Raw genomic sequence first — 8887 nt, 5'->3', positions numbered from 1 at the left:
GGGTGGGAGGGCGGAGACCCTCAGGTGTGAGTGTGGGTGGGAGGGTGGAGACCCTCAGGTGTCGGTGGGGGTGGGAGGGTGGAGACCCTCAGGTATGAGCGTGGGTGGGCAGATAGAGGCCCTCAGGTGTGGGCATAGTGGGTGGGACAGGTAGAGGCCCTTGGGCACAGAGGCTGGGGTGAATTCCTCTACCTGGGCCAGCACAGGCACCAGCAGAAGGTGGGGTAGGGCCCTGACACCCTCAGGGGCACGCTGGGGGGCCCTGTGGGAGGTTGTTCCACTGAGCAGGGGGCCTGGAAGGGAGCTGGGCAGCCTGGCCCTCCCTACTCTCCCAACCCGGTGTCCTCAGGGCCCTGAGAGGGGACCCTGCCCAGGACTAAGCCCCGAGGACGGAGTGGAGAGGGCAGTACAGGCCGGAGGTGGCTCTGCGGGGAAGCCTGGCCAGCGGAGATGGACAGGGGCTCTTTGGCCACGTCCTCCCACGCCAGAGGCTGGCCAAGTCCACTGACCTGGGCAGAGCCGCCCCCACCACTCACACACAGCTTCAGTCCCCTCTGGGCGGCAGGGTCCTGGGAGGACAAGCCAGGGTCGAGGGGTCTGGGCGGTGGACCCAAGAGTGACCTCGACGTGCTCCGGCCAGGGTCAGCACCCCGCACTACAGCCCCGGGCTCCTCATCGAGAAGAGTGACGTCTACACCAAGGTGTACTCCCGCGCCGGGCTCGCCCTCATGTGGAACCGTGAGGACGCGATCATGGTGCTCAGGGGCCCCGGGCCCGGGCTGGTGGGGGCTCCGTCAGGCCTCTGGGTGGACCCCAAGGGAGGGCAGGGCGGGCAGGGCTCTGACCCCTCACCGAGAGGGCGGGGTGGGCAGGGCATCAGCGCTGGACTTGGGGAGCAGCAGCGGAAGCCGGCCTGGCCCTGACCCCCGGGCCTCACCTTCCCCCAAACGCACTCAGCTTCCCGGGCACCTGCCCTCCCTCCTGTCCCACCTTCCTCTGGCTCAAATGAGCAGCGAGTGGGATCCTGGCCGCCGTCCTGGAGGCCAGCTCACCCGCTCCCTCCCCAACAGCTGGAGCTGGACAGTAAGTTCCGGAACCACACCTGTGGCCTCTGTGGGGACTACAACGGCCTGCAGAGCTACTCGGAATTCCTCTCTGACGGTGAGGCCCAGAGGACTTGGCAGGGGTGGGGTGGGGTGGGCTGGGGGCTCCCGGGAGCCTGGCTGAAGGCCGTGCGTCCCTAGGCGTGCTCTTCAGTGCCCTGGAGTTCGGGAACATGCAGAAGATCAACCAGCCTGACGTGCAGTGCGAGGACCCCGAGGAGGAGCCGGCCCCAGCGTCCTGCGCCGAGCACGTGAGTCCCCCGTCCCGGGTGGGGGTCCCCCGTCCCGGGTGGGGGTCCCGGTGGAGCTGGCCTCTAGGCAGCGTGCTCACCCACGTCCATTCCCAGCGCGCCGAGTGCGAGCGGCTGCTGACCGCCGAGGCCTTCGCCGACTGCCAGGACCGGGTGCCTCTGGAGCCGTACCTGCAAGCCTGCCAGCAGGACCGCTGCCGCTGCTCCGGCGGGGACGGGCACAGGGACGCCTGCGTCTGCAGCACCGTGGCCGAGTTCTCCCGCCAGTGCTCCCACGCCGGCGGCCGGCCCGGGAACTGGAGGACCGCCTCGCTCTGCCGTAAGCGCTGGTGCCCTGCGGGCAGGGTTCTCCAGGGGGGACCCATGCTGTCCCCCCTCACCTCGGGCCTCTGCGGTTGCAGCCAAGACCTGCCCTGGGAACATGGTGTACTTGGAGAGCGGCTCGCCCTGCATGGACACCTGCTCGCACCTGCAAGTGAGCAGCCTGTGTGAGGAGCACCGCATGGACGGCTGTTTCTGCCCGGAAGGTGCGTGTGGAGGAGGCCCAGCCCGGCACTGCCCACTGGGCGAGACGCCTGCAGCCCTGGCCTCGAGTTCTCGCCTGTGCTGAGGGGACGGCTCCGCTGGGTGGTGGGGGCAGCGGCGCCACAGAAGTGCCTCTCCCTCCACCCAATACCCGGGCAGGTCCAGGGAGAAGGGGCCTCGGTGTGAGGCTCTTCCCCAAGGATGGCTTCAGGGAGGCCGGGAAGGGGGCTGCCTTCTGGTCATCACCCTGGGGACAGACCTCCTCCTGCCCGGCCCCTGGCCCGGAGCCTGGAGGCCTTTGGGAGGAGCTCGGCTATCAGAGGCGGGAAGGTAGCCTGGAGGCTGGGGCCCCAAGGCCAGACCCCAACCCAGGGACCTGGTCCCAGGTGGGGACCGCAGGCATCAGCCCAGAGGGCCGAGTGGCCCCCCAGTGGGGATTCTGGCTCTTTCTGAGCTAGCCTGGTGATGCTGCCTCCCTGGCCGTCCCAGGCACCGTGTATGATGACATCGTGGGCGGCGGCTGCGTTCCTGTGAGCCAGTGTCACTGCAGGCTGCACGGATACCTGTACACACCGGGCCAGGAGATCACCAATGACTGCGAGCAGTGGTGAGTCCCGGACCAGGGCTGGCACGGCAGAGGCGGGGGCGGCAGAGCCCTGACCCCGTGCCCCCCACTCAACAGCGTCTGCAACGCTGGCCGCTGGGTGTGCAAAGACCTGCCTTGCCCTGGCACCTGCACCCTGGAAGGCGGGTCCCACATCACCACCTTTGATGGGAAGAAGTTCACCTTCCACGGGGACTGCTACTACGTCCTGGCCAAGGTAGAGGCCGCCCAGGGGCTGGGGCGCGGGGCAGAGCTGGGCTGGCATCCAGGCCCTCAGCTGTCCGGGGCTGGTGGGCCGGCTGTCCCTGAAGCACAGGATGCCTGTGGGCTGTCCCGGGGCAGGTGATGGGGCTTCTGCTCTCTAGCTGGAGGATGAGAAGTGGGCCTTCCCCTCTAAGCCACCGCCGGGTCCTAGGGCGCAGGGTGCTGCCCGCCCTGGCCCTCAGCAGCTACCCTGCCTCCTGCCCTGTCACAGGGTGACAATGATTCCTATGCCCTCCTGGGCGAGCTGGCCCCCTGCGGCTCCACGGACAAGCAGACCTGCCTGAAGACGGTGGTGCTGCTGGCCGACAGGAAGAAGAATGTGAGTGGCCCCGCCCTTTCCTTCTGGAGCCCCGGGTCCCCCGAGGGGGCCCTTCTCTGCCCTGACCACCCTCGGCCCTTCCCCAGGTGGTGGTCTTCAAGTCTGATGGCAGCGTGCTGCTCAATGAGCTGCAGGTGAACCTGCCCCATGTGACTGGTGAGTAGCGCCCAGGGAGGAGCCCGGGCCCTTCAAGCTCCACGCGGCCTGCAGTGATTCGGGCAGTCCAGCCGCTTCCAACCCAGGAGGCTGGGTGGGAGGATCCCACACTGGGAGGGTCCCTGTGGCGCCCCGAAGGCTCTGTCCTGGGTCCTGTGCTGGAGGGGGCGGTGGGAGGGCGGCACCTTCCGGCTGCCCACCTGGGGCTGGCAGGTCCCGGGACCCCGCCCCTTGCCCCGCCCATCTCCCTGCCGCTCACCGTGCCCCTGCCCGCAGCGAGCTTCTCCATCTTCCACCCATCTTCCTACCACATCGTCGTGAGCGTGGCTGTCGGCCTCCGGCTGCAGGTGCAGCTGGCCCCGGTCATGCAGCTCTTCGTGACGCTGGACCAGGCCGCCCAGGGGCAGGTGCAGGGTGAGTGGCCCCACCGAGCTCGCCCCCACAAAGGCCCATAGGGGGCCCTGCCCTGCCAGCTCCAGACCCTTCCCAACCTGCCCTTGCCCCTCAGGGCTCTGCGGGAACTTCAACGGCCTGGAAGGCGATGACTTCAAGACAGCCAGCGGGCTGGTGGAGGCCACAGGAGCCGGCTTCGCCAACGCCTGGAAGGCACAGTCCAGCTGCCGTGATAAGGTGGACTGGCTGGACGACCCCTGCTCCCTGAACATCGAGAGTGGTGAGGCTTGGCAACGGGGGCGCCCGCCCAGCCCACCTGGGGGACCCACTCGTGGCCTCCATGGGTAGATGGGGCTCCAGTTGGATGCGTGTGTGGGAAGGGCAGTTAGGCGGCTCTCCCCATGGGGCAGCACGGCACCTTCGACTTCCTGCTGGGGCTGGTTTATGGTGGCCATGGTGGCAGCCCGCCAGGTGACCCAGAAGGGAGCCTGGGCTGGATCCTACTGGGATGCTGGGCCCTGGGTGAGAGGTGGGAAGTGGTGGGTGCCCTGCAGGGGGCTCTACCCAGCCTAGGGCTGCCTGGAAATCTGATTCCGGGGGAGGAAGCGGACTGGGCGTGGGTACACAGGGGGAATCATGTCTGGGTTCCAGGGGATCTCATGGGGGTCCCAGGTCCCACTGAGGTTCCGATACCCACTCCCCAGCCAACTACGCTGAGCACTGGTGCTCCCTCCTCAAGAAGACAGAGACCCCCTTCGGCAGATGTCACTCGACCGTGGACCCCGCTGAGTATTACAAGGTGGGTGGGACCTGCACCCCCAGCCCCCCATGCCGTTAAGATGGGCTCAGGGCATCCCAGCCCCCTATGCCATCGTGAGGTAGACTCAGGGCACCCCAGCCCCCCATGCCACACGTGAGGTGAACTCAGGGCACCCCAGCCCCCTACGCCATCGAGGTGGACTCAGGGCACCCCAGCCCCCCACGCCNAGGGCACCCCAGCCCCCCACGCCATCGAGGTGAACTCAGGGCACCCCAGCCCCCCACGCCATCGAGGTGAACTCAGGGCACCCCAGCCCCCCACGCCATCGAGGTGGACTCAGGGCACCCCAGCCCCCCACGCCACACGTGAGGTGGACTCAGGGCACCCCAGCCCCCTACGCCATCGAGGTGGACTCAGGGCACCCCAGCCCCTCATGCCATCGAGGTGGACTCAGGGCACCCCAGCCCCCCACGCCACACGTGAGGTGGACTCAGGGCACCCCAGCCCCCCACGCCACATGTGAGGTGGACTCAGGGCACCCCAGCCCCTCATGCCATCGAGGTGGACTCAGGGCACCCCAGCCCCCCACGCCACACGTGAGGTGAACTCAGGGCACCCCAGCCCCCCATGCCATCGAGGTGGACTCAGGGCACCCCAGCCCCCCACGCCACATGTGAGGTGGACTCAGGGTACCCCAGCCCCCCACGCCATCGAGGTGGACTCGGCACCCCAGCCCCCCACGCCACACGTGAGGTGGACTCAGGGCACCCGGCCCGGCCCGCCGGTTGTGCGTGTGAGGTATGCGACCTTGTATGTGTGAGTGCCAGCCACTCTGCCTCCCGGCCTCACCGCCTGCCCGCCTTGCTCTGTCACCCAGAGGTGCAAATATGACACATGCAACTGTCAGAACAACGAGGACTGCTTGTGCGCTGCCCTGTCCTCCTACGCACGCGCCTGTGCCACCAAGGGCGTCATGCTATGGGGCTGGCGAGAGCACGTCTGCAGTGAGTCTGCCCCTGCGCGCTGCGTCCAGGGGATGGGCTGGGGCCCTGAGCACGGGTGGTCCAGGGAGAGGGGTCGGCTCCCAGGCAGCTGCGGACCAGGCTTCAGCTTCATGGGCCGGCGGTAGTGGGAAACCAGCCCCTCCCACAGCAAGGGGTGGCCATACAGCAGGGACGGAACCTGGGACAGGCCTGGCACTGTGGTGGCCGAGTGTGGGAACGGGTCCCAGAGTGTGCACTTCCTGGCCCCCGGGCCACCCTGGGGATGGGAGCCTCGTGTCTGGCTCCTCATGCCCCTCACGCCACCCGTGGTCCTCTGCAGACAAGGACGTGGGCTCCTGCCCCAACTCGCAGGTCTTCCTGTACAACCTGACCACCTGCCAGCAGACCTGCCGCTCCCTATCCGAGGCCGACAGCCACTGTCTCGAGGGCTTCGCGCCTGTGGACGGCTGTGGCTGCCCCGCCCACACCTTCCTGGATGAGAAGGGCCGCTGCGTGCCCCTGGCCAAGTGCTCCTGCTACCACCGCGGGCTGTACCTGGCGGCGGGGGACGTGGTCGTCAGGCAGGAGGAACGATGGTGGGTGCTGGGCCCCAGAGACCTGGGGAAGCTGAGACGCCCGAGGCTGAGGGGGGCCTGGGCGGGAGCTCTGAGAGTCGCCAGGCTCACATGTGTCCCGGGGAAGCTGCTGCTGTCTGTGGTCGCCCGGTGTGGGCCCTGCTCATCTCCGGCCTCTCCCACAGCGTCTGCCGGAACGGCAAGCTGCACTGTATGCAGATTCGGCTGCTCGGCCAGAGTAAGTGGTGCTGCCCCAGCCACCCCTCCCCTGCTGCCCCTCCCCGCCGCCCCTTCCCGGTCGCCCCTTCCCGCCACCCCTCCCCGCCACCCCTCCCCAGCCTGGCCACCTCTCTCCGCCCACCCGCCTGCCCACCCCGGCTATCCGCCCCAGTCACCCTCCCTGGCCATTCCTTCCTGGCCTGGCCACACCTCCCCAGCCTGCCTGAGACCCCCAGCTTCAGCTGGAGCTGAGGTGGCCCCTCCGTCCCACAGGCTGTGTGGCCCCGAAGATCCACATGGACTGCAATAACCTGACCGCACTGGCCACCTTGAAGCCCCGAGCCCTCAGCTGTCAGACGCTGGCTGCCGGCTATGTGCGTGCTGGGGGGACTGTTGTGGGTGGGGGTGTCCCTGGCTGGCTGGCTGGCTGAGCCTCGCTCCTGAGCTGTGTCCCTGGCCAGGGTCTGGGTGCTGAGTCCTCAGGATGCAGGCCCTGTTGATGCTGTCCCTGTCCCTGGGAGGGAAGCGACAGCTGTGGGCCACTGGACACAGGGGCCAGTGTAGGGCCCTCGGTGGGCAGCCCTCACCAGTCTCCCTGCCCAGTGGCGGGCCTGGGAGCAGGGAGGCCTGAGCCCGGGCCAGAGAGAGAGGTGGGAGGTCCAGGGCATGATGGAGACTGCATTGTCAATCCTGGCCGGGCATCCAATCCTGACCCCAGGGAGGGCTGCAGCCTCACTGGTCCACCCCTGAACCCCACCCTCTGGCTGTCTCCAGTACCACACAGAGTGTGTCAGTGGCTGCGTGTGCCCTGATGGACTGATGGACGATGGCCGGGGTGGCTGCGTGGTGGAGGAGGAGTGCCCCTGCATCCACAACAAGGACCTGTACTCCCCCGGGGACAAGATCAAGGTGGACTGCAACACCTGGTAAGCTGGCCCGGCCCGTCCTGGCTGCCTCCCAGGCCCCACGTGCTCCACAGGGGTGGCCACTGGAGAATGGGCCGAGGGGCAGGTGCCTCTCCTGGGGGGTCCGCCTGGGTCTGGCGAGGTCGTGTGGCGGCCCCTGTCCCACGGCTGGCAGGGGGGGTCTCTCATGTCAGCTGCTGGTCTTGAAGCCATGGGGGGAGGGGCATTTGGAGCCACTTTTGGGGCCAGCATGGGCCTGCAGGTGTCCTGCGTGGGCAGCACAGAGAGCTGTCTGCCCGGTGCCCAGGGTCTCCTCCAGGCACCCACGAGTGGGTGGGGGGGCCTCGGCCCCTGGGTCCCTTCAGGCTCCTCTCTTGTCCTCCTCAGCACCTGCCAGAAAGGACGCTGGGCATGCTCCCAGGCTGTGTGCCACGGCACCTGTTCCATTTATGGGAGCGGCCACTACATCACCTTTGATAGGAAGTACTATGACTTTGACGGACACTGCTCCTACGTGGCTGTTCAGGTGCGGTCATGGCCATGGCCTAGCTGGCTGCTTGTGGTCAGGGACCCTCTGCCTGCCCCAAGCGAGGCCCTCAGCTCCCTGAGAAGTCCTGAGACTTGGGAGGGCTGGCCTTTCCTCAGCCCCAGACCCACGCCTGCAGGGAGATTTGGCCTTCTAGCCAGGGGTGGGTGGGGATGGTAAAATCCCCTCTGTACCATTCCAGTTCTGTGGCCCTCCTGTGCGTGCACGAGGTGGGTGGGGTTGACTGCCCATCCATGGGGACTGAGGGTACCTGTATGGAGAGCTGAATAAGGGCCAGAGCTAGGACCCGCCCACGAGGCTCTCCAGATACAAATCCCACAGCCCTTTGAGGCACCATGATCCCTGGGGACAGGGGATGCGCCTGCGGTTGGGTCAGGGCCCTGGATGGGCAGGAGCAGGGCCAGGTTTGTGTGCTCAGTGGCTGTGGTCCCATCAGCCAGGCTGGGTGTGCCCTGGGGAGTACCTGGGGCCCAGCCATCCTGGCTGACCTCCCCCTCGTGGCCCCCAGGACTACTGCGGCCAGAACTCCTCACGGGGTTCATTCAGCATCATCACCGAGAACGTCCCCTGTGGCACCACGGGAGTCACCTGCTCCAAGGCCATCAAAATCTTCATGGGGGTGAGTGCTGCCGGCCCCGGGAACGTGTGAGCCCTGGGGGACCCTCAGACCAGCCAGTGACTGGGGCTCTCCTCTGGGCAGAGGACAGAGCTGAAGTTGGAAGACAAGCATCGCGTGGTGATCCAGCGGGATGAGGGTCGCCACGTGGCCTACACCACGCGGGAGGTGGGCCAGTACCTGGTGGTGGAGTCCAGCACGGGCATCATCGTTATCTGGGACAAGAGGACCACCGTGTTCATCAAACTGGCTCCCTCCTACAAGGTGGGCTGCCTCCCTGCCTGCCCTGGCCTCCCTGTCCCCTCCTGGCCGCCCCCACCCCATATCCCCTACCCCAGTGTTCGCAGGACAAGCGCCTGCCCTCCCTCCAGTCCGTTTTTGGAGTCCCCGGGATGCTTGTCTCCTGCAGGGCACCGTGTGTGGCCTGTGTGGGAACTTCGATGACCGCTCCAACAATGACTTCACCACACGGGACCACATGGTGGTGAGCAGTGAGCTGGACTTCGGGAACAGCTGGAAGGAGGCCTCCACCTGCCCGGACGTGAGCGCCAACCCTGAGCCCTGCAGCCTGAACCCGCACCGCCGCTCCTGGGCGGAGAAGCAGTGCAGCATCCTCAAAAGCAGCGTGTTCAGCATCTGCCACAGCAAGGTGGGGGGCCGGCCATGG

General features: G+C 67.4%; 1 protein-coding gene across 1 annotated transcript in view; it reads left to right on the top strand.

Annotated features, from left to right (window-relative positions):
- The window catches only part of MUC2 (mucin 2, oligomeric mucus/gel-forming), a 37227-nt gene that overhangs the window by 2748 nt on the left and 25592 nt on the right, over positions 1 to 8887 (top strand). Inside the window, exons 3-23 of the mRNA XM_037731154.1 lie at positions 641 to 755; positions 1071 to 1161; positions 1245 to 1354; positions 1451 to 1673; positions 1756 to 1881; positions 2369 to 2486; positions 2562 to 2700; positions 2959 to 3066; positions 3153 to 3222; positions 3499 to 3636; positions 3731 to 3895; positions 4320 to 4414; positions 5253 to 5379; positions 5699 to 5954; positions 6119 to 6171; positions 6426 to 6526; positions 6927 to 7078; positions 7445 to 7583; positions 8113 to 8223; positions 8305 to 8484; positions 8630 to 8869. Coding sequence (XP_037587082.1) covers positions 641 to 755; positions 1071 to 1161; positions 1245 to 1354; positions 1451 to 1673; positions 1756 to 1881; positions 2369 to 2486; positions 2562 to 2700; positions 2959 to 3066; positions 3153 to 3222; positions 3499 to 3636; positions 3731 to 3895; positions 4320 to 4414; positions 5253 to 5379; positions 5699 to 5954; positions 6119 to 6171; positions 6426 to 6526; positions 6927 to 7078; positions 7445 to 7583; positions 8113 to 8223; positions 8305 to 8484; positions 8630 to 8869 — 2857 coding nt within the window. The remainder of the gene's footprint in view (positions 1 to 640; positions 756 to 1070; positions 1162 to 1244; positions 1355 to 1450; positions 1674 to 1755; positions 1882 to 2368; positions 2487 to 2561; positions 2701 to 2958; positions 3067 to 3152; positions 3223 to 3498; positions 3637 to 3730; positions 3896 to 4319; positions 4415 to 5252; positions 5380 to 5698; positions 5955 to 6118; positions 6172 to 6425; positions 6527 to 6926; positions 7079 to 7444; positions 7584 to 8112; positions 8224 to 8304; positions 8485 to 8629; positions 8870 to 8887) is intronic.

This window comes from Cebus imitator, unplaced genomic scaffold (genome assembly GCF_001604975.1).
Source record: "Cebus imitator isolate Cc_AM_T3 unplaced genomic scaffold, Cebus_imitator-1.0 Scaffold384, whole genome shotgun sequence".
Taxonomy (NCBI): Eukaryota; Metazoa; Chordata; class Mammalia; order Primates; family Cebidae; genus Cebus; species Cebus imitator.
The sequence above is the reverse complement of the archived record's forward strand: the minus strand, read 5'-3'. Positions and strand labels throughout refer to the sequence as shown.